The sequence below is a fragment of the Notolepis coatsorum genome (genome assembly GCF_963971535.1).
Source record: "Notolepis coatsorum genome assembly, chromosome: 1".
NCBI lineage: Eukaryota > Metazoa > Chordata > Actinopteri > Aulopiformes > Paralepididae > Notolepis > Notolepis coatsorum.
In genome coordinates this window covers 121599533-121623368 of record NC_140165.1, presented here as the reverse complement: position 1 = coordinate 121623368, position 23836 = coordinate 121599533, and the positions used below count along the sequence as shown (strand labels likewise).

At 50.8% G+C, this 23836-nt stretch overlaps 1 protein-coding gene across 2 annotated transcripts in view; it reads left to right on the top strand.

Annotated features, from left to right (window-relative positions):
- The window catches only part of ccdc125 (coiled-coil domain containing 125), a 113821-nt gene that overhangs the window by 18429 nt on the left and 71556 nt on the right, over positions 1–23836 (top strand). For both annotated transcript variants that reach the window (XM_084325582.1, XM_084325581.1), the window contains exon 3: positions 4834–4892. In XM_084325582.1, the coding sequence (XP_084181708.1) occupies positions 4834–4892 (59 nt within the window). The remainder of the gene's footprint in view (positions 1–4833; positions 4893–23836) is intronic.

Below are 23836 nucleotides of genomic sequence, written 5' to 3'. Positions count from 1 at the left end.
GCTCTGCTTCTCTTTGGGCACCGGCAGCGGCGCGCTGGGCTTCGGCGGCGGCGCGCTGGGCTTCGGCCCGGTCCCTTACCATATTCTCTTCCGTCTGAAGGCGTCTAATCTCTAGACGTATACGATCTTCGTCGCTCCGTTGCTGCGCCTGAAGGCGTTCTCTTTCCATGGAAGAATGTTCGCGCTCACTAAGCGTCTGTGCTTGGAGTCGATCGCGCTCTGTTGAGGCTGCTAGGCTGGCGAGGAATGCCTGTGCCAGCATCTTGTCCGCCTCGCTGGGGGAAGACGCTGGTTGAGGTGATCCGCTCCTGGCAGTACTCGTTGGAGATCTGTTCTCCTGTGGCGAGTCCTGGAGATCCATCTCCGGGGTGCTCTCCTCTTCTTGTAGCGGGTAGAGTTCCATCCCTGGAGAGCTGTCTTTATCCTGGAGCTCTCCGGGGACTACTTCTTCGGTCTTGGCGGGGGGTAAAGTCATGTCGGGTCCCTCCTGGTCCCTACCGTGAGCTTGGTCAGTTATGTTAGAACCCACTAGGGCCTCTATTGGCGGGGTAGCCTGGTCGATAGGGTCGGACATAATTTGACGATCTACTTTTTCCGCGTTTACCGTCTGTAGAAAGCTAGGTAGTATATTGGCAACGTAATCCTCTAAGTACTGAGGTGTCTGCCGTCTACGCTGCGGGCGATCTACTTTAGGAGAACCGTTTTGTGGAGTGTTCATCATAGGCCATGTCAATATTAATACCACTATATTAATATTACGCTAGTTACCCTCCGGCTCGAAGGACCAATTGTAACTGAGGGGTACAATTCCCTGACTGTATTGATAAGTATGGTATCATTAAACCACTACCGCTTTATGTACTTTAATTACTGGCCATACAGTACATGATATATAAATATGATGAACACTTCCCACAATGAATCGGTTCCACACAAAGGTGTAATCAAGTATTTATTGCAGCAAAAGGTACATAATATACTTCTCTGTATTTTACTTTGGATGCGCTTATAAGGCAAAGGAATGTGCGTAGGCAAATCAATAATGAATGTCCATTCTCTGGTTACGCAGGAGGTAATTATACAACCTGAATCTTAGGGAATTACATCTATGGTACACTAGTAATATATAGCGGGAGATACTGGAAGGGTCCCCCCGGTTGTAAGCCAGCAGGGGTAGAGGATCTGTCGGTAGTAGAGAGTCTGGTCAACGATGACTAAGGAGACTCCAAGTACAGGAGACGGTGCAATAGTCTCTTGATCCACAGACGAATACAGCTGTTCTCCGTAGACTGTAGCTCCACAGTGAAGAAAGCTAGCCGGCCTCAGGCTCTCTGAGGCGCAGACTCGACTGGTCTCCTCACAGGGTAAATCCAACACGTGTAGGCGTCGGCGATTCTCCGCTCCATAAATCACAGGACCAAAACAAATATAATCCAGCCGCAAAGGGCTATGTAGTCGTCGGGTAGATTAATCCAGTGTACATGTCCACACGGTTCTCGTCTAGGTCTCCTCGGGTGAAAGCGCCATGAAAGCAGCCCAGCCTGGATAAGCACTCTAGCTGATACGAGGAAGCGTTGGTGATGCTGGTCACTGTAGAACTTTAGCCGCACGATACACTATACACAAATAGACTATTACTGACTTAATAGAAATATGTCGCACTCGACGGTATAGCGCCAAACTCTGACAATTCAGTTATTAATTCGCACGCGGTCTCAATGCTCTATTTGGGGCCAAACAGGCCATACTTCACCGCACGCAGTATCGTGGGTGAGGCTTCAACTTATTGGGTAACTCTACTTCTGTATTCACCTGCGCCATATTTATATGCACGGCGAACAATCTAGTGCCAACCTCATTTCTGTCTCGTATCCCTGGGCAAGGCCGGGCATGTACAGACATGTCTTGACGGTGGCTTTGAACCTGACTCTGGAGGCACGGCCCCGGCGCCTGTGGACCGCTGTCCAATAGGAGAATGAAATATTATGGTCTGTAATAGGCTAAAGGGATATTCCGTGTATATGTACAAGGAATATACAAGGGATATCAAACGATATACAAATACTATGCAATATATATCAATCAATAAATATATATATTCGGTTTAATCTGATCCTTTGTAACAAGTACTGTTTATTTACAGACAGTTTCTAAAAGAGAATATATAGGGGGGGGGTTGGACATTTACCTGGGCCAGTTTTGAATTGCAGCCTCCCGTAGGTGCTCTTTGAGAGTGGTTTTGAAGGTGGGTAGTGATTCACATTATTTTACAGCTGTGGGTAGGGCGTTCCACATTGTTGTGGCATAATTGCAAAACGTGTTTAGTCCCTTGTTTGAGCCGTATCTGGGTTGAACATGATTTGTGGAACTCCCTCTGGTGTTGTGGTCGTGGTTATTCACTGACCTTTGGGAAGTATTTCGACATGTACATGGGTACCTTAGTGGTGTAGTGTATCTTGTAGACCAGGCCCATTGCAAGTTGCTGTACTCTGTCGCCTACTCTAAGCCATCATAGGTTGTCAAAATGGGCAGGGGTGAGGTGGGTTCTAGGAGTAAGGTCAAGCAGTAAAGAGCTATTAGAATAATAAATAAAGCTAGTTACCTTGAATCGACAAATCCATTATTCATAAAGTCCTGCACATAAAAATGTGTAGATATGGTTTACATAAAAACCTTGGAGATAATTTTTTGTGCTAAGAGTAAGAACCTACCAGCTTGTATTCAATGTCTCTTTCAACCAAGAGAAGGAAAGTATAATTTAAGAGTGTTGTGTATTCTTTAAACATATAAAAAGGTAAGAACTAATGTAAAAGCTAGATGTGTTTCAATTTTGGGAGTTAAATTGTGGAATAGTCTTAGTGACGGGTTGAAGTTGTGTACCTCTCAGGGGAGATTTAAAAAGGCCCTGAAGGATCAAATAATTCAGGAGTACAGTTTTGAGTAAAACATCAAACATTTATTTTTCTCTTTTCTTTCTCTTAAAGAAAAAGAAAATAAATTATATCTTGCAGCATATTTTAAGTTTTTCTTTCTTATATTAAAGTATATTTAGTTTTTAAGAATTGTAAATGATAGGCAAAAATAAGCATGTGCTTCAGCCTATTCCTTTTTTCGGTCATTGAGTTTGGATCTTGTGTGTGAGCTTACTTTGAATATGTACATTTGTGATTTGTGATTTTTTTTCCTTTTGAAAGTCCACACATGTGTGTTTTTGATTTATCTGTAAACAAAGACCGAAAATAAACTAATCATCATCATCATCATCATCATCATCATCATCATCATCATCATCATCATCAGTAGTCTGACCAGTTTGTTTTGTGATGTTTGTAATCTTGTTTTTAGGGCCTTTGAGGTGCTTTGGTACCATGAGGTGCAAGCATAGTCGTAGTACCCTTGAATGAGTGCTCCTGCCAGAGTCTTCAGGGTATTCTTGTTTACCAGAGAGGAGATCCGGTACAAGAATCTTGTTCGTTGGTTGACTTTTTTGATTACATTGGATGCCATTTTGTCACAGGAAAGATTAGCCTCTAGGATGGAACCCAGGTATGTAATTTCATCTTTCCTTGTGATAATATTGTCACCCACTGTAACTGAGAAGCCGTCAGTCTTCCTGAGTTTGTTATTTGAACCGAAGAGTAATGATAGTTTGTTATCAGCGAGCCAGGTGCAGATTCTGCCTAGTTCTGAGCTGAGGGTTTTTTCAACCTGCAACTTGTTCTTGTCAGAGACCAGCATGGCTGAGTCGTCCGCGAACAGGAACAAGTTGCAGTCACAAGCTGATGACATGTAATTTGCATAAATTAGGAACAGTAAAGGTCCTAGTATGCTTCCTTGTGGAACACCACAGCTCACTGGGAGGGGGGGTGGTAGTGTACCATTTACCTCCACCATCTGTTCTCTCCCCTCCAGGTAGGATTGCATCCAGCTCACTGATGAACTATCAAAACCAATTGCTTTTAGCTTGTCAATCAGAATGGGGTGATTGAGTGTCGAAGGCCTTTTGTAGGTCCAGCATGACCATGCCGCAGTATTTGCCCGCGTCCACCTCTTGTTTGATGTGGTCGTTCAAATAGAGACAGACAAATTACTATCTTTACTGTCATTATTATTCTTTATTCTGGTGTTGTTGCTTGTACAATGTGCATGGAAGTATTGTTTTATTCTGATTGTACAATGATTTTATGTTTGAATGTGTTATGTTATTTTGAGAGGACCCCAGGAAGAGTAGTTGTTATTGTGGTAACAACTAATGGGGATCCTAAATAAACTAAACTAAACAGTTTCATGGTACTTGCGCTTCACTCGAGTATTTTAATTTTAGGGAACTTTATACTTTTACTCCACTACATGTTAACTCCACCATCTGAACCTCGCTGTGACCATCTGTCTGAAAGAAGTTACTTTGAATAAAAACGTTTAGCATACAATAGAAAACGTGAGAAGTTGATTAACATGATGCACTTTCATTTAGCTGACTTTTTCTTTTACCAGAGTACTATTTTATCTGGGTATTTCTACTTTTACCCGCTGTAAGCAAAAATGTATTGTCGTCCACCACTGACATACACACACACACACACACGCACACACACACACACACACACACACACACACACACACACACACACACACACACACACACACACACACACACACACACACACACACACACACACACCCACACACACACACACGTACACACTGAAACACCATCAAACCTCTCTGCAGCCATTCCTGCACAGAGAAAACGACACAGGGATTATTTGATCTTTGCAGCGCAGCCCCATTCACTGATTTTAATGTATCGTGTTCCATTTCCTGTTCCACCAGAGTCCTTGGGCGACCTCTCCAAAGAGCAGCTGAGAGGGAGACTCCAGGAGGCAACAGAGGTACACAACCCCTCGCTCTGGGAACACAAGTACCCCTGTTGGCCTGGGGTAGAACCCTGCCAGAACCTTCTCCCCCATGTCTCCCCATAGAACCCTGCCAGAACCTTCTCCCCTGGGGTAGAACCCTGCCAGAACCTTCTCCCCCGTGTCTCCACTACTCTGTCTCCTCTACTCTCTCTCCTCTGTCTCCTCTACTCTCCTCTGTCTCCTCTCCTCTGTCTCCTCTACTCTGTCTCCACTACTCTGTCTCCTCTACTCTGTCTTCTCTACTCTGTCTCCACTACTCTGTCTCCTCTACTCTGTCTCCACTACTCTGTCTCCTCTCCTCTGTCTCCTCTACTCTGTCTCCTCTCCTCTGTCTCCTCTCCTCTGTCTCCTCTACTCTGTCTCCTCTACTCTGTCTCCTCTCCTCTGTCTCCTCTACTCTGTATCATCTCCTCTGTCTCCTCTACTCTGTCTCCTCTACTCTGTCTCCTCTACTCTGTCTCCTCTACTCTGTCTCCTCTACTCTGTCTCCTCTCCTCTGTCTCCTCTCCTCTGTCTCCTCTCCTCTGTCTCCTCTCCTCTGTCTCCACTACTCTGTCTCTTCTACTCTGTCTCCTCTACTCTGTCTCCTCTACTCTGTCTCCTCTGTCTCCTCTACTCTGTCTCCTCTACTCTGTCTCCTCTCCTCTGTCTCCTCTACTCTGTCTCCTCTACTCTGTCTCCTCTACTCTGTCTCCTCTACTATCTCTCCTCTACTCTGTCTCCTCTCCTCTGTCTCCTCTACTCTGTCTCCTCTCCTCTGTCTCTACTCTGTCTCCTCTACTCTGTCTCCTCTACTCTGTCTCCTCTCCTCTGTCTCCTCTCCTCTGTCTCCTCTACTCTCTCTCCTCTCCTCTGTCTCTACTCTGTCTCCTCTACTCTGTCTCCTCTCCTCTGTCTCCTCTCCTCTGTCTCCTCTCCTCTGTCTCCTCTACTCTCTCTCCTCTCCTCTGTCTCCTCTACTCTCTCTCCTCTCCTCTGTCTCCTCTACTCTCTCTTCTCTCCTCTGTCTCCTCTACTCTGTCTCCTCTCCTCTGTCTCCTCTCCTCTGTCTCCTCTCCTCTGTCTCCTCTACTCTGTCTCCTCTACTCTGTCTCCTCTCCTCTGTCTCCACTACTCTGTCTCCTCTACTCTGTCTCCTCTCCTGTCTCCTCTACTCTGTCTCCTCTACTCTGTCTCCTCTCCTCTGTCTCCTCTACTCTGTCTCCTCTCCTCTGTCTCCTCTCCTCTGTCTCCACTACTCTGTCTCCTCTCCTCTGTCTCCTCTACTCTGTCTCCACTACTCTGTCTCCTCTACTCTGTCTCCACTACTCTGTCTCCTCTACTCTGTCTCCTCTCCTCTGTCTTCTCTACTCTGTCTTCTCTACTCTGTCTCCTCTACTCTGTCTCCTCTACTCTGTCTCCTCTACTCTGTCTCCTCTACTCTGTCTCCTCTCCTCTGTCTCCTCTCCTCTGTCTCCTCTACTCTGTCTCCTCTACTATGTCTCCTCTACTCTGTCTCCTCTCCTCTGTCTCCTCTCCTCTGTCTCCTCTACTCTGTCTCCTCTACTCTGTCTCCTCTCCTCTGTCTCCTCTACTCTGTCTCATCTCCTCTGTCTCCTCTACTCTGTCTCCTCTACTCTGTCTCCTCTACTCTGTCTCCTCTACTCTGTCTCCTCTACTCTGTCTCCTCTACTCTGTCTCCTCTACTCTGTCTCCTCTACTCTGTCTCCTCTCCTCTGTCTCCTCTCCTCTGTCTCCTCTATTCTGTCTCCTCTCCTCTGTCTCCACTACTCTGTCTCTTCTACTCTGTCTCCTCTACTCTGTCTCCTCTACTCTGTCTCCTCTGTCTCCTCTGTCTCCTCTACTCTGTCTCCTCTACTCTGTCTCCTCTCCTCTGTCTCCTCTACTCTGTCTCCTCTACTCTGTCTCCTCTACTCTGTCTCCTCTACTATCTCTCCTCTACTCTGTCTCCTCTCCTCTGTCTCCTCTACTCTGTCTCCTCTCCTCTGTCTCCTCTCCTCTGTCTCCTCTACTCTGTCTCCTCTACTCTGTCTCCTCTACTCTGTCTCCTCTACTCTGTCTCCTCTCCTCTGTCTCCTCTACTCTCTCTCCTCTACTCTGTCTCCTCTACTCTGTCTCCTCTACTCTGTCTCCTCTACTCTGTCTCCTCTCCTCTGTCTCCTCTACTCTCTCTCCTCTACTCTCTCTCCTCTCCTCTGTCTCCTCTACTCTCTCTTCTCTCCTCTGTCTCCTCTACTCTGTCTCCTCTCCTCTGTCTCCTCTCCTCTGTCTCCTCTACTCTGTCTCCTCTACTCTGTCTCCTCTCCTCTGTCTCCACTACTCTGTCTCCTCTACTCTGTCTCCTCTCCTGTCTCCTCTACTCTGTCTCCTCTACTCTGTCTCCTCTCCTCTGTCTCCTCTACTATCTCTCCTCTACTCTGTCTCCTCTCCTCTGTCTCCTCTACTCTGTCTCCTCTCCTCTGTCTCCTCTCCTCTGTCTCCTCTACTCTGTCTCCTCTACTCTGTCTCCTCTACTCTGTCTCCTCTACTCTGTCTCCTCTCCTCTGTCTCCTCTACTCTCTCTCCTCTACTCTGTCTCCTCTACTCTGTCTCCTCTACTCTGTCTCCTCTACTCTGTCTCCTCTCCTCTGTCTCCTCTACTCTCTCTCCTCTACTCTCTCTCCTCTCCTCTGTCTCCTCTACTCTCTCTTCTCTCCTCTGTCTCCTCTACTCTGTCTCCTCTCCTCTGTCTCCTCTCCTCTGTCTCCTCTACTCTGTCTCCTCTACTCTGTCTCCTCTCCTCTGTCTCCACTACTCTGTCTCCTCTACTCTGTCTCCTCTCCTGTCTCCTCTACTCTGTCTCCTCTACTCTGTCTCCTCTCCTCTGTCTCCTCTACTCTGTCTCCACTACTCTGTCTCCTCTACTCTGTCTCCTCTCCTCTGTCTCCTCTCCTCTGTCTTCTCTACTCTGTCTTCTCTACTCTGTCTCCTCTACTCTGTCTCCACTACTCTGTCTCCTCTACTCTGTCTCCTCTCCTCTGTCTCCTCTCCTCTGTCTCCTCTACTCTGTCTCCTCTACTCTGTCTCCTCTACTCTGTCTCCTCTCCTCTGTCTCCTCTACTCTGTCTCCTCTCCTCTGTCTCCTCTCCTCTGTCTCCACTACTCTGTCTCCTCTCCTCTGTCTCCTCTACTCTGTCTCCACTACTCTGTCTCCTCTACTCTGTCTCCACTACTCTGTCTCCTCTACTCTGTCTCCTCTCCTCTGTCTTCTCTACTCTGTCTTCTCTACTCTGTCTCCTCTACTCTGTCTCCTCTACTCTGTCTCCTCTACTCTGTCTCCTCTACTCTGTCTCCTCTCCTCTGTCTCCTCTCCTCTGTCTCCTCTACTCTGTCTCCTCTACTATGTCTCCTCTACTCTGTCTCCTCTCCTCTGTCTCCTCTACTCTGTCTCCTCTACTCTGTCTCCTCTACTCTGTCTCCTCTACTATGTCTCCTCTACTCTGTCTCCTCTCCTCTGTCTCCTCTACTCTGTCTCCTCTATTCTGTCTCCTCTACTCTGTCTCCTCTACTCTGTCTCTTCTCCTCTGTCTCCTCTACTCTGTCTCCTCTACTCTGTCTCCTCTCCTCTGTCTCCTCTACTCTGTCTCCTCTACTCTGTCTCCACTACCCTGTCTCCTCTACTCTGTCTCCTCTACTCTGTCTCCTCTCCTCTGTCTCCTCTACTCTGTCTCCACTACTCTGTCTCCTCTACTCTGTCTCCACTACTCTGTCTCCTCTCCTCTGTCTTCTCTACTCTGTCTTCTCTCCTCTGTCTCCTCTACTCTGTCTCCTCTACTCTGTCTCCTCTACTCTCTCTCCTCTGTCTCCTCTACTCTGTCTCCTCTGTCTCCTCTACTCTGTCTCCTCTACTCTCTCTCCTCTCCTCTGTCTCCTCTACTCTGTCTCCTCTACTCTGTCTCCACTACTCTGTCTCCTCTGTCTCCTCTACTCTGTCTCCTCTCCTCTGTCTCCTCTACCCTGTCTCCTCTACTCTGTCTCCTCTACTCTGTCTCCTCTACTCTGTCTCCACTACTCTGTCTCCTCTACTCTGTCACCACTACTCTGTCTCCTCTACTCTGTCTCCTCTACTCTGTCTCCTCTCCTCTGTCTTCTCTACTCTGTCTTCTCTACTCTGTCTCCTCTACTCTGTCTCCTCTACTCTGTCTCCACTACTCTGTCTCCTCTACTCTGTCTCCTCTACTCTGTCTCCTCTACTCTGTCTCCTCTACTCTGTCTCCACTACTCTGTCTCCTCTCCTCTGTCTCCTCTCCTCTGTCTCCTCTACTCTCTCTCCTCTCCTCTGTCTCCTCTACTCTGTCTCCTCTACTCTGTCTCCTCTACTCTGTCTTCTCTACTCTGTCTCCTCTGTCTCCACTACTCTGTCTCCACTACTCTGTCTCCTCTCCTCTGTCTCCTCTGTCTCCTCTACTCTGTCTCCTCTACTCTGTCTCCTCTCCTCTGTCTCCTCTACTCTGTCTCCTCTCCTCTGTCTCCTCTACTCTGTCTCCTCTACTCTGTCTCCTCTACTCTGTCTCCTCTACTCTGTCTCCTCTCCTCTGTCTCCTCTACTCTGTCTCCTCTCCTCTGTCTCCTCTACTCTGTCTCCTCTCCTCTGTCTCCTCTACTCTGTCTCCTCCTCTGTCTCCTCTACTCTGTCTCCTCTACTCTGTCTCCTCTACTCTGTCTCCTCTACTCTGTCTCCTCTACTCTGTCTCCTCTACTCTGTCTCCTCTCCTCTGTCTCCTCTACTCTGTCTCCTCTCCTCTGTCTCCTCTACTCTGTCTCCTCTCCTCTGTCTCCTCTACTCTGTCTCCTCCTCTGTCGCCTCTACTCTGTCTCCTCTCCTCTGTCTCCTCTACTCTGTCTCCTCTACTCTGTCTCCTCTCCTCTGTCTCCTCTACTCTGTCTCCTCTCCTCTGTCTCCTCTACTCTGTCTCCTCTACTCTGTCTCCTCTCCGCTGTCTCCTCTACTCTGTCTCCTCTCCTCTGTCTCCTCTGTCTCCTCTCCTCTGTCTCCTCTACTCTGTCTCCTCTGTCTCCTCTACTCTGTCTCCTCTACTCTGTCTCCTCTCCTCTGTCTCCTCTCCTCTGTCTCCTCTACTTTGTCTCCTCTGTCTCCTCTCCTCTGTCTCCTCTCCTCTGTCTCCTCTATTCTGTCTCCTCTCCTCTGTCTCCACTACTCTGTCTCCTCTCCTCTGTCTCCTCTCCTCTGTCTCTGTCTCCTCTCCTCTGTCTCCTCTACTCTGTCTCCTCTCCTCTGTCTCCTCTACTCTGTCTCCTCTACTCTGTCTCCCCCTCTGTCTCCTCTACTCTGTCTCCTCTCCTCTGTCTCCTCTACTCTGTCTCCTCTACTCTGTCTCCTCTCCTCTGTCTCCTCTCCTCTGTCTCTGTCTCCTCTCCTCTGTCTCCTCTCCTCTGTCTCCTCTACTCTGTCTCCTCTACTCTGTCTCCTCTACTCTACTCTGTCTCCTCTACTCTCTCCTCTCCTCTGTCTCCTCTACTCTGTCTCCTCTCCTCTGTCTCCTCTACTCTGTCTCCTCTCCTCTGTCTCCTCTCCTCTGTCTCCTCTACTCTGTCTCCTCTACTCTGTCTCCTCTCCTCTGTCTCCTCTACTCTGTCTCCTCTACTCTGTCTCCTCTCCTCTGTCGCCTCTACTCTGTCTCCTCTCCTCTGTCTCCTCTCCTCTGTCTCCTCTACTCTGTCTCCTCTACTCTCTCTCCTCTACTCTGTCTCCTCTCCTCTGTCTACTCTCCTCTGTCTCCTCTCCTCTGTCTCCTCTCCTCTGTCTCCTCTACTCTGTCTCCTCTACTCTGTCTCCTCTACTCTGTCTCCTCTCCTCTGTCTCCACTACTCTGTCTCCTCTCCTCTGTCTCCTCTACTCTGTCTCCTCTACTCTGTCTCCTCTACTCTGTCTCCTCTACTCTGTCTCCTCTCCTCTGTCTCCTCTCCTCTGTCTCCTCTCCTCTGTCTCCTCTACTCTGTCTCCTCTACTCTCTCCTCTCCTCTGTCTCCTCTACTCTGTCTCCTCTCCTCTGTCTCCTCTACTCTGTCTCCTCTACTCTGTCTCCTCTCCTCTGTCTCCTCTCCTCTGTCTCCTCTACTCTGTCTCCTCTACTCTGTCTCCTCTCCTCTGTCTCCTCTACTCTGTCTCCTCTCCTCTGTCTCCTCTCCTCTGTCTCCTCTATTCTGTCTCCTCTACTCTGTCTCCTCTACTCTCTCTTCTCTCCTCTGTCTCCTCTACTCTGTCTCCTCTCCTCTGTCTCCTCTACTCTGTCTCCTCTCCTCTGTCTCCTCTACTCTGTCTCCTCTACTCTGTCTCCTCTACTCTGTCTCCTCTCCTCTGTCGCCTCTACTCTGTCTCCTCTCCTCTGTCTCCTCTCCTCTGTCTCCTCTACTCTGTCTCCTCTCCTCTGTCTCCTCTCCTCTCTCTCCTCTATCTCCTCTCCTCTCCTCTGTCTCCTCTACTCTGTCTCCTCTACTCTGTCTCCTCTACTCTGTCTCCTCTCCTCTGTCTCCTCTACTCTGTCTCCTCTCCTCTGTCTCCTCTCCTCTGTCTCCTCTCCTCTGTCTCCTCTACTCTGTCTCCTCTCCTCTGTCTCCTCTACTCTGTCTCCTCTCCTCTGTCTCCTCTCCTCTGTCTCCTCTCCTCTGTCTCCTCTCCTCTGTCTCCTCTCCTCTGTCTCCTCTCCTCTGTCTCCTCTACTCTGTCTCCTCTCCTCTGTCTCCTCTCCTCTGTCTCCTCTCCTCTGTCTCCTCTCCTCTGTCTCCTCTACTCTGTCTCCTCTCCTCTGTCTCCTCTACTCTGTCTCCTCTACTCTGTCTCCTCTACTCTGTCTCCTCTACTATGTCTCCTCTACTCTGTCTCCTCTCCTCTGTCTCCTCTACTCTGTCTCCTCTATTCTGTCTCCTCTACTCTGTCTCCTCTATTCTGTCTCCTCTACTCTGTCTCCTCTACTCTGTCTCTTCTCCTCTGTCTCCTCTACTCTGTCTCCTCTACTCTGTCTCCTCTCCTCTGTCTCCTCTACTCTGTCTCCTCTACTCTGTCTCCACTACCCTGTCTCCTCTACTCTGTCTCCTCTACTCTGTCTCCTCTCCTCTGTCTCCTCTACTCTGTCTCCACTACTCTGTCTCCTCTACTCTGTCTCCACTACTCTGTCTCCTCTCCTCTGTCTTCTCTACTCTGTCTTCTCTCCTCTGTCTCCTCTACTCTGTCTCCTCTACTCTGTCTCCTCTACTCTCTCTCCTCTGTCTCCTCTACTCTGTCTCCTCTGTCTCCTCTACTCTGTCTCCTCTACTCTCTCTCCTCTCCTCTGTCTCCTCTACTCTGTCTCCTCTACTCTGTCTCCACTACTCTGTCTCCTCTGTCTCCTCTACTCTGTCTCCTCTCCTCTGTCTCCTCTACCCTGTCTCCTCTACTCTGTCTCCTCTACTCTGTCTCCTCTACTCTGTCTCCACTACTCTGTCTCCTCTACTCTGTCACCACTACTCTGTCTCCTCTACTCTGTCTCCTCTACTCTGTCTCCTCTCCTCTGTCTTCTCTACTCTGTCTTCTCTACTCTGTCTCCTCTACTCTGTCTCCTCTACTCTGTCTCCACTACTCTGTCTCCTCTACTCTGTCTCCTCTACTCTGTCTCCTCTACTCTGTCTCCTCTACTCTGTCTCCACTACTCTGTCTCCTCTCCTCTGTCTCCTCTCCTCTGTCTCCTCTACTCTCTCTCCTCTCCTCTGTCTCCTCTACTCTGTCTCCTCTACTCTGTCTCCTCTACTCTGTCTTCTCTACTCTGTCTCCTCTGTCTCCACTACTCTGTCTCCACTACTCTGTCTCCTCTCCTCTGTCTCCTCTGTCTCCTCTACTCTGTCTCCTCTACTCTGTCTCCTCTCCTCTGTCTCCTCTACTCTGTCTCCTCTCCTCTGTCTCCTCTACTCTGTCTCCTCTACTCTGTCTCCTCTACTCTGTCTCCTCTACTCTGTCTCCTCTCCTCTGTCTCCTCTACTCTGTCTCCTCTCCTCTGTCTCCTCTACTCTGTCTCCTCTCCTCTGTCTCCTCTACTCTGTCTCCTCCTCTGTCTCCTCTACTCTGTCTCCTCTACTCTGTCTCCTCTACTCTGTCTCCTCTACTCTGTCTCCTCTACTCTGTCTCCTCTACTCTGTCTCCTCTCCTCTGTCTCCTCTACTCTGTCTCCTCTCCTCTGTCTCCTCTACTCTGTCTCCTCCTCTGTCGCCTCTACTCTGTCTCCTCTCCTCTGTCTCCTCTACTCTGTCTCCTCTACTCTGTCTCCTCTCCTCTGTCTCCTCTACTCTGTCTCCTCTCCTCTGTCTCCTCTACTCTGTCTCCTCTGTCTCCTCTCCTCTGTCTCCTCTACTCTGTCTCCTCTGTCTCCTCTACTCTGTCTCCTCTACTCTGTCTCCTCTCCTCTGTCTCCTCTCCTCTGTCTCCTCTACTTTGTCTCCTCTGTCTCCTCTCCTCTGTCTCCTCTCCTCTGTCTCCTCTATTCTGTCTCCTCTCCTCTGTCTCCACTACTCTGTCTCCTCTCCTCTGTCTCCTCTCCTCTGTCTCTGTCTCCTCTCCTCTGTCTCCTCTACTCTGTCTCCTCTCCTCTGTCTCCTCTACTCTGTCTCCTCTACTCTGTCTCCCCCTCTGTCTCCTCTACTCTGTCTCCTCTCCTCTGTCTCCTCTACTCTGTCTCCTCTACTCTGTCTCCTCTCCTCTGTCTCCTCTCCTCTGTCTCTGTCTCCTCTCCTCTGTCTCCTCTCCTCTGTCTCCTCTACTCTGTCTCCTCTACTCTGTCTCCTCTACTCTACTCTGTCTCCTCTACTCTCTCCTCTCCTCTGTCTCCTCTACTCTGTCTCCTCTCCTCTGTCTCCTCTACTCTGTCTCCTCTCCTCTGTCTCCTCTCCTCTGTCTCCTCTACTCTGTCTCCTCTACTCTGTCTCCTCTCCTCTGTCTCCTCTACTCTGTCTCCTCTACTCTGTCTCCTCTCCTCTGTCGCCTCTACTCTGTCTCCTCTCCTCTGTCTCCTCTCCTCTGTCTCCTCTACTCTGTCTCCTCTACTCTCTCTCCTCTACTCTGTCTCCTCTCCTCTGTCTACTCTCCTCTGTCTCCTCTCCTCTGTCTCCTCTCCTCTGTCTCCTCTACTCTGTCTCCTCTACTCTGTCTCCTCTACTCTGTCTCCTCTCCTCTGTCTCCACTACTCTGTCTCCTCTCCTCTGTCTCCTCTACTCTGTCTCCTCTACTCTGTCTCCTCTACTCTGTCTCCTCTACTCTCTCTTCTCTCCTCTGTCTCCTCTACTCTGTCTCCTCTCCTCTGTCTCCTCTACTCTGTCTCCTCTCCTCTGTCTCCTCTACTCTGTCTCCTCTACTCTGTCTCCTCTACTCTGTCTCCTCTCCTCTGTCGCCTCTACTCTGTCTCCTCTCCTCTGTCTCCTCTCCTCTGTCTCCTCTACTCTGTCTCCTCTCCTCTGTCTCCTCTCCTCTCTCTCCTCTATCTCCTCTCCTCTCCTCTGTCTCCTCTACTCTGTCTCCTCTACTCTGTCTCCTCTACTCTGTCTCCTCTCCTCTGTCTCCTCTACTCTGTCTCCTCTCCTCTGTCTCCTCTCCTCTGTCTCCTCTCCTCTGTCTCCTCTACTCTGTCTCCTCTCCTCTGTCTCCTCTACTCTGTCTCCTCTCCTCTGTCTCCTCTCCTCTGTCTCCTCTCCTCTGTCTCCTCTCCTCTGTCTCCTCTCCTCTGTCTCCTCTCCTCTGTCTCCTCTACTCTGTCTCCTCTCCTCTGTCTCCTCTCCTCTGTCTCCTCTCCTCTGTCTCCTCTCCTCTGTCTCCTCTACTCTGTCTCCTCTCCTCTGTCTCCTCTACTCTGTCTCCTCTACTCTGTCTCCTCTACTCTGTCTCCTCTACTATGTCTCCTCTACTCTGTCTCCTCTCCTCTGTCTCCTCTACTCTGTCTCCTCTATTCTGTCTCCTCTACTCTGTCTCCTCTACTCTGTCTCTTCTCCTCTGTCTCCTCTACTCTGTCTCCTCTACTCTGTCTCCTCTCCTCTGTCTCCTCTACTCTGTCTCCTCTACTCTGTCTCCACTACCCTGTCTCCTCTACTCTGTCTCCTCTACTCTGTCTCCTCTCCTCTGTCTCCTCTACTCTGTCTCCACTACTCTGTCTCCTCTACTCTGTCTCCACTACTCTGTCTCCTCTCCTCTGTCTTCTCTACTCTGTCTTCTCTCCTCTGTCTCCTCTACTCTGTCTCCTCTACTCTGTCTCCTCTACTCTCTCTCCTCTGTCTCCTCTACTCTGTCTCCTCTGTCTCCTCTACTCTGTCTCCTCTACTCTCTCTCCTCTCCTCTGTCTCCTCTACTCTGTCTCCTCTACTCTGTCTCCACTACTCTGTCTCCTCTGTCTCCTCTACTCTGTCTCCTCTCCTCTGTCTCCTCTACCCTGTCTCCTCTACTCTGTCTCCTCTACTCTGTCTCCTCTACTCTGTCTCCACTACTCTGTCTCCTCTACTCTGTCACCACTACTCTGTCTCCTCTACTCTGTCTCCTCTACTCTGTCTCCTCTCCTCTGTCTTCTCTACTCTGTCTTCTCTACTCTGTCTCCTCTACTCTGTCTCCTCTACTCTGTCTCCACTACTCTGTCTCCTCTACTCTGTCTCCTCTACTCTGTCTCCTCTACTCTGTCTCCTCTACTCTGTCTCCACTACTCTGTCTCCTCTCCTCTGTCTCCTCTCCTCTGTCTCCTCTACTCTCTCTCCTCTCCTCTGTCTCCTCTACTCTGTCTCCTCTACTCTGTCTCCTCTACTCTGTCTTCTCTACTCTGTCTCCTCTGTCTCCACTACTCTGTCTCCACTACTCTGTCTCCTCTCCTCTGTCTCCTCTGTCTCCTCTACTCTGTCTCCTCTACTCTGTCTCCTCTCCTCTGTCTCCTCTACTCTGTCTCCTCTCCTCTGTCTCCTCTACTCTGTCTCCTCTACTCTGTCTCCTCTACTCTGTCTCCTCTACTCTGTCTCCTCTCCTCTGTCTCCTCTACTCTGTCTCCTCTCCTCTGTCTCCTCTACTCTGTCTCCTCTCCTCTGTCTCCTCTACTCTGTCTCCTCCTCTGTCTCCTCTACTCTGTCTCCTCTACTCTGTCTCCTCTACTCTGTCTCCTCTACTCTGTCTCCTCTACTCTGTCTCCTCTACTCTGTCTCCTCTCCTCTGTCTCCTCTACTCTGTCTCCTCTCCTCTGTCTCCTCTACTCTGTCTCCTCTCCTCTGTCTCCTCTACTCTGTCTCCTCCTCTGTCGCCTCTACTCTGTCTCCTCTCCTCTGTCTCCTCTACTCTGTCTCCTCTACTCTGTCTCCTCTCCTCTGTCTCCTCTACTCTGTCTCCTCTCCTCTGTCTCCTCTACTCTGTCTCCTCTGTCTCCTCTCCTCTGTCTCCTCTACTCTGTCTCCTCTGTCTCCTCTACTCTGTCTCCTCTACTCTGTCTCCTCTCCTCTGTCTCCTCTCCTCTGTCTCCTCTACTTTGTCTCCTCTGTCTCCTCTCCTCTGTCTCCTCTCCTCTGTCTCCTCTATTCTGTCTCCTCTCCTCTGTCTCCACTACTCTGTCTCCTCTCCTCTGTCTCCTCTCCTCTGTCTCTGTCTCCTCTCCTCTGTCTCCTCTACTCTGTCTCCTCTCCTCTGTCTCCTCTACTCTGTCTCCTCTACTCTGTCTCCCCCTCTGTCTCCTCTACTCTGTCTCCTCTCCTCTGTCTCCTCTACTCTGTCTCCTCTACTCTGTCTCCTCTCCTCTGTCTCCTCTCCTCTGTCTCTGTCTCCTCTCCTCTGTCTCCTCTCCTCTGTCTCCTCTACTCTGTCTCCTCTACTCTGTCTCCTCTACTCTACTCTGTCTCCTCTACTCTCTCCTCTCCTCTGTCTCCTCTACTCTGTCTCCTCTCCTCTGTCTCCTCTACTCTGTCTCCTCTCCTCTGTCTCCTCTCCTCTGTCTCCTCTACTCTGTCTCCTCTACTCTGTCTCCTCTCCTCTGTCTCCTCTACTCTGTCTCCTCTACTCTGTCTCCTCTCCTCTGTCGCCTCTACTCTGTCTCCTCTCCTCTGTCTCCTCTCCTCTGTCTCCTCTACTCTGTCTCCTCTACTCTCTCTCCTCTACTCTGTCTCCTCTCCTCTGTCTACTCTCCTCTGTCTCCTCTCCTCTGTCTCCTCTCCTCTGTCTCCTCTACTCTGTCTCCTCTACTCTGTCTCCTCTACTCTGTCTCCTCTCCTCTGTCTCCACTACTCTGTCTCCTCTCCTCTGTCTCCTCTACTCTGTCTCCTCTACTCTGTCTCCTCTACTCTGTCTCCTCTACTCTGTCTCCTCTCCTCTGTCTCCTCTCCTCTGTCTCCTCTCCTCTGTCTCCTCTACTCTGTCTCCTCTACTCTCTCCTCTCCTCTGTCTCCTCTACTCTGTCTCCTCTCCTCTGTCTCCTCTACTCTGTCTCCTCTACTCTGTCTCCTCTCCTCTGTCTCCTCTCCTCTGTCACCTCTACTCTGTCTCCTCTACTCTGTCTCCTCTCCTCTGTCTCCTCTACTCTGTCTCCTCTCCTCTGTCTCCTCTCCTCTGTCTCCTCTATTCTGTCTCCTCTACTCTGTCTCCTCTACTCTCTCTTCTCTCCTCTGTCTCCTCTACTCTGTCTCCTCTCCTCTGTCTCCTCTACTCTGTCTCCTCTCCTCTGTCTCCTCTACTCTGTCTCCTCTACTCTGTCTCCTCTACTCTGTCTCCTCTCCTCTGTCGCCTCTACTCTGTCTCCTCTCCTCTGTCTCCTCTCCTCTGTCTCCTCTACTCTGTCTCCTCTCCTCTGTCTCCTCTCCTCTCTCTCCTCTATCTCCTCTCCTCTCCTCTGTCTCCTCTACTCTGTCTCCTCTACTCTGTCTCCTCTACTCTGTCTCCTCTCCTCTGTCTCCTCTACTCTGTCTCCTCTCCTCTGTCTCCTCTCCTCTGTCTCCTCTCCTCTGTCTCCTCTACTCTGTCTCCTCTCCTCTGTCTCCTCTACTCTGTCTCCTCTCCTCTGTCTCCTCTCCTCTGTCTCCTCTCCTCTGTCTCCTCTCCTCTGTCTCCTCTCCTCTGTCTCCTCTCCTCTGTCTCCTCTACTCTGTCTCCTCTCCTCTGTCTCCTCTCCTCTGTCTCCTCTCCTCTGTCTCCTCTCCTCTGTCTCCTCTACTCTGTCTCCTCTCCTCTGTCTCCTCTCCTCTGTCTCCTCTCCTCTGTCTCCTCTACTCTGTCTCCTCTCCTCTGTCTCCTCTACTCTGTCTCCTCTACTCTGTCTCCTCTACTCTACTCTGTCTCCTCTACTCTGTCTCCTCTCCTCTGTCTCCTCTACTCTGTCTCCTCTCCTCTGTCTCCTCTCCTCTGTCCCCTCTACTCTGTCTCCTCTCCTCTGTCTCCTCTCCTCTGTCTCCTCTACTCTGTCTCCTCTCCTCTGTCTCCTCTACTCTGTCTCCTCTCCTCTGTCTCCTCTACTCTCTCTCCTCTACTCTCTCTTCTCTCCTCTGTCTCCTCTACTCTGTCTCCTCTCCTCTGTCTCCTCTCCTCTGTCTCCTCTACTCTGTCTCCTCTACTCTGTCTCCTCTCCTGTCTCCTCTACTCTGTCTCCTCTACTCTGTCTCCTCTCCTCTGTCTCCTCTACTCTGTCTCCACTACTCTGTCTCCTCTACTCTGTCTCCTCTCCTCTGTCTCCTCTCCTCTGTCTTCTCTACTCTGTCTTCTCTACTCTGTCTCCTCTACTCTGTCTCCACTACTCTGTCTCCTCTACTCTGTCTCCTCTCCTCTGTCTCCTCTCCTCTGTCTCCTCTACTCTGTCTCCTCTACTCTGTCTCCTCTACTCTGTCTCCTCTCCTCTGTCTCCTCTACTCTGTCTCCTCTCCTCTGTCTCCTCTCCTCTGTCTCCACTACTCTGTCTCCTCTCCTCTGTCTCCTCTACTCTGTCTCCACTACTCTGTCTCCTCTACTCTGTCTCCACTACTCTGTCTCCTCTACTCTGTCTCCTCTCCTCTGTCTTCTCTACTCTGTCTTCTCTACTCTGTCTCCTCTACTCTGTCTCCTCTACTCTGTCTCCTCTACTCTGTCTCCTCTACTCTGTCTCCTCTCCTCTGTCTCCTCTCCTCTGTCTCCTCTACTCTGTCTCCTCTACTATGTCTCCTCTACTCTGTCTCCTCTCCTCTGTCTCCTCTACTCTGTCTCCTCTACTCTGTCTCCTCTACTCTGTCTCCTCTACTCTGTCTCCTCTCCTCTGTCTCCTCTCCTCTGTCTCCTCTACTCTGTCTCCTCTCCTCTGTCTCCTCTACTCTGTCTCCTCTCCTCTGTCTCCTCTCCTCTGTCTCCTCTACTCTGTCTCCTCTACTCTGTCTCCTCTCCTCTGTCTCCTCTACTCTGTCTCCTCTCCTCTGTCTCCTCTGTCTGTCTCCTCTACTCTGTCTCCTCTGTCTCCTCTACTCTGTCTCCTCTACTCTGTCTCCTCTCCTCTGTCTCCTCTCCTCTGTCTCCTCTACTTTGTCTCCTCCTGTCTCCTCTCCTCTGTCTCCTCTCCTCTGTCTCCTCTATTCTGTCTCCTCTCCTCTGTCTCCACTACTCTGTCTCCTCTCCTCTGTCTCCTCTCCTCTGTCTCTGTCTCCTCTCCTCTGTCTCCTCTACTCTGTCTCCTCTCCTCTGTCTCCTCTACTCTGTCTCCTCTACTCTGTCTCCCCCTCTGTCTCCTCTACTCTGTCTCCTCTCCTCTGTCTCCTCTACTCTGTCTCCTCTACTCTGTCTCCTCTCCTCTGTCTCCTCTCCTCTGTCTCTGTCTCCTCTCCTCTGTCTCCTCTCCTCTGTCTCCTCTACTCTGTCTCCTCTACTCTGTCTCCTCTACTCTACTCTGTCTCCTCTCCTCTGTCTCCTCTACTCTGTCTCCTCTACTCTGTCTCCTCTACTCTGTCTCCTCTCCTCTGTCTCCTCTACTCTGTCTCCTCTACTCTGTCTCCTCTACTCTGTCTCCTCTACTCTGTCTCCTCTCCTCTGTCTCCTCTACTCTGTCTCCTTCTACTCTGTCTCCTCTACTCTGTCTCCTCTCCTCTGTCTCCACTACTCTGTCTCCTCTCCTCTGTCTCCTCTACTCTGTCTCCTCTACTCTGTCTCCTCTCCTCTGTCTCCTCTCCTCTGTCTCCTCTCCTCTGTCTCCTCTACTCTGTCTCCTCTACTCTGTCTCCTCTACTCTGTCTCCTCTCCTCTGTCTCCTCTACTCTGTCTCCTCTACTCTGTCTCCTCTACTCTGTCTCCTCTCCTCTGTCTCCTCTACTCTGTCTCCTCTCCTCTGTCTCCTCTACTCTGTCTCCTCTACTCTGTCTCCTCTACTCTGTCTCCTCTCCTCTGTCTCCTCTCCTCTGTCTCCTCTCCTCTGTCTCCTCTACTCTGTCTCCTCTACTCTCTCCTCTCCTCTGTCTCCTCTACTCTGTCTCCTCTCCTCTGTCTCCTCTACTCTGTCTCCTCTACTCTGTCTCCTCTCCTCTGTCTCCTCTCCTCTGTCTCCTCTACTCTGTCTCCTCTACTCTGTCTCCTCTCCTCTGTCTCCTCTACTCTGTCTCCTCTACTCTGTCTCCTCTCCTCTGTCTCCTCTCCTCTGTCTCCTCTATTCTGTCTCCTCTACTCTGTCTCCTCTACTCTCTCTTCTCTCCTCTGTCTCCTCTACTCTGTCTCCTCTCCTCTGTCTCCTCTACTCTGTCTCCTCTCCTCTGTCTCCTCTCCTCTGTCTCCTCTACTCTGTCTCCTCTACTCTGTCTCCTCTACTCTGTCTCCTCTCCTCTGTCGCCTCTACTCTGTCTCCTCTCCTCTGTCTCCTCTCCTCTGTCTCCTCTACTCTGTCTCCTCTCCTCTGTCTCCTCTCCTCTCTCTCCTCTATCTCCTCTCCTCTCCTCTGTCTCCTCTACTCTGTCTCCTCTACTCTGTCTCCTCTACTCTGTCTCCTCTCCTCTGTCTCCTCTCCTCTGTCTCCTCTACTCTGTCTCCTCTCCTCTGTCTCCTCTCCTCTGTCTCCTCTACTCTGTCTCCTCTCCTCTGTCTCCTCTACTCTGTCTCCTCTCCTCTGTCTCCTCTCCTCTGTCTCCTCTCCTCTGTCTCCTCTTCCTCTGTCTCCTCTCCTCTGTCTCCTCTACTCTGTCTCCTCTCCTCTGTCTCCTCTCCTCTGTCTCCTCTACTCTGTCTCCTCTCCTCTGTCTCCTCTCCTCTGTCTCCTCTACTCTGTCTCCTCTACTCTGTCTCTCTACTCTGTCTCCTCTGTCTCCTCTACTCTGTCTCCACTACTCTGTCTCCTCTCCTCTGTCTCCTCTGTCTCCTCTACTCTGTCTCCTCTACTCTGTCTCCTCTCCTCTGTCTCCTCTACTCTGTCTCCTCTCCTCTGTCTCCTCTACTCTGTCTCCTCTACTTGTCTCCTCTACTCTGTCTCCTCTACTCTGTCTCCTCTCCTCTGTCTCCTCTACTCTGTCTCCTCTCTCTGTCTCCTCTACTCTGTCTCCTCTCCTCTGTCTCCTCTACTCTGTCTCCTCCTCTGTCTCCTCTACTCTGTCTCCTCTACTCTGTCTCCTCTACTCTGTCTCCTCTACTCTGTCTCCTCTACTCTGTCTCCTCTACTCTGTCTCCTCTCCTCTGTCTCCTCTACTCTGTCTCCTCTCCTCTGTCTCCTCTACTCTGTCTCCTCTCCTCTGTCTCCTCTACTCTGTCTCCTCTCCTCTGTCTCCTCTACTCTGTCTCCTCTCCTCTGTCTCCTCTACTCTGTCTCCTCTACTCTGTCTCCTCTCCTCTGTCTCCTCTACTCTGTCTCCTCTCCTCTGTCTCCTCTACTCTGTCTCCTCTGTCTCCTCTCCTCTGTCTCCTCTACTCTGTCTCCTCTGTCTCCTCTACTCTGTCTCCTCTACTCTGTCTCCTCTCCTCTGTCTCCTCTCCTCTGTCTCCTCTACTTTGTCTCCTTCTGTCTCCTCTCCTCTGTCTCCTTCTCCTCTGTCTCCTCTATTCTGTCTCCTCTCCTCTGTCTCCACTACTCTGTCTCCTCTCCTCTGTCTCCTCTCCTCTGTCTCTGTCTCCTCTCCTCTGTCTCCTCTACTCTGTCTCCTCTCCTCTGTCTCCTCTACTCTGTCTCCTCTACTCTGTCTCCCCTCTGTCTCCTCTACTCTGTCTCCTCTCCTCTGTCTCCTCTACTCTGTCTCCTCTACTCTGTCTCCTCTCCTCTGTCTCCTCTCCTCTGTCTCTGTTCCTCTCCTCTGTCTCCTCTCCTCTGTCTCCTCTACTCTGTCTCCTCTACTCTGTCTCCTCTACTCTACTCTGTCTCCTCTACTCTCTCTCCTCTGTCTCCTCTACTCTGTCTCCTCTCCTCTGTCTCCTCTACTCTGTCTCCTCTCCTCTGTCTCCTCTCCTCTGTCTCCTCTACTCTGTCTCCTCTACTCTGTCTCCTCTCCTCTGTCTCCTCTACTCTGTCTCCTCTACTCTGTCTCCTCTCCTCTGTCTCCTCTACTCTGTCTCCTCTCCTCTGTCTCCTCTCCTCTGTCTCCTCTACTCTGTCTCCTCTACTCTCTCTCCTCGTCCTACTCTGTCTCCTCTCCTCTGTCTCCTCTCCTCTGTCTCCTCTCCTCTGTCTCCTCTACTCTGTCTCCTCTACTCTGTCTCCTCTACTCTGTCTCTCTCCTGTCTCCTCTACTCTGTCTCCTCTCCTCTGTCTCCTCTACTTCTCCTGTCTCCTCTCCTCTGTCTCCTCTACTCTGTCTCCTCTACTCTGTCTCCTCTACTCTGTCTCCTCTACTCTGTCTCCTCTCCTCTGTCTCCTCTCCTCTGTCTCCTCTCCTCTGTCTCCTCTACTCTGTCTCCTCTACTCTGTCTCCTCTCCTCTGTCTCCTCTACTCTGTCTCCTCTCCTCTGTCTCCCTCTACTCTGTCTCCTCTACTCTGTCTCCTCTCCTCTGTCTCCTCTCCTCTGTCTCCTCTACTCTGTCTCCTCTACTCTGTCTCCTCTCCTCTGTCTCCTCTACTCTGTCTCCTCTCCTCTGTCTCCTCTCCTCTGTCTCCTCTACTCTGTCTCCTCTACTCTGTCTCCTCTACTCTCTCCTCTCCTCTGTCTCCTCTACTCTGTCTCCTCTCCTCTGTCTCCTCTACTCTGTCTCCTCTCCTCTGTCTCCTCTACTCTGTCTCCTCTACTCTGTCTCCTCTACTCTGTCTCCTCTCCTCTGTCTCCTCTACTCTGTCTCCTCTCCTCTGTCTCCTCCCCTCTGTCTCCTCTACTCTGTCTCCTCTCCTCTGTCTCCTCTCCTCTCTCTCCTCTGTCTCCTCTCCTCTGTCTCCTCTACTCTGTCTCCTCTACTCTGTCTCCTCTACTCTGTCTCCTCTCCTCTGTCTCCTCTACTCTGTCTCCTCTCCTCTGTCTCCTCTCCTCTGTCTCCTCTCCTCTGTCTCCTCTACTCTGTCTCCTCTACTCTGTCTCCTCTACTCTGTCTCCTCTACTCTGTCTCCTCTCCTCTGTCTCCTCTCCTCTGTCTCCTCTCCTCTGTCTCCTCTCCTCTGTCTCCTCTCCTCTGTCTCCTCTACTCTGTCTCCTCTCCTCTGTCTCCTCTCCTCTGTCTCCTCTCCTCTGTCTCCTCTCCTCTGTCTCCTCTACTCTGTCTCCTCCTCCTCTGTCTCCTCTCCTCTGTCTCCTCTCCTCTGTCTCCTCTACTCTGTCTCCTCTCCTCTGTCTCCTCTACTCTGTCTCCTCTACTCTGTCTCCTCTACTCTACTCTGTCTCCTCTACTCTGTCTCCTCTCCTCTGTCTCCTCTACTCTGTCTCCTCTCCTCTGTCTCCTCTCCTCTGTCTCCTCTACTCTGTCTCCTCTACTCTGTCTCCTCTCCTCTGTCTCCTCTACTCTGTCTCCTCTCCTCTGTCTCCTCTACTCTGTCTCCTCTCATCA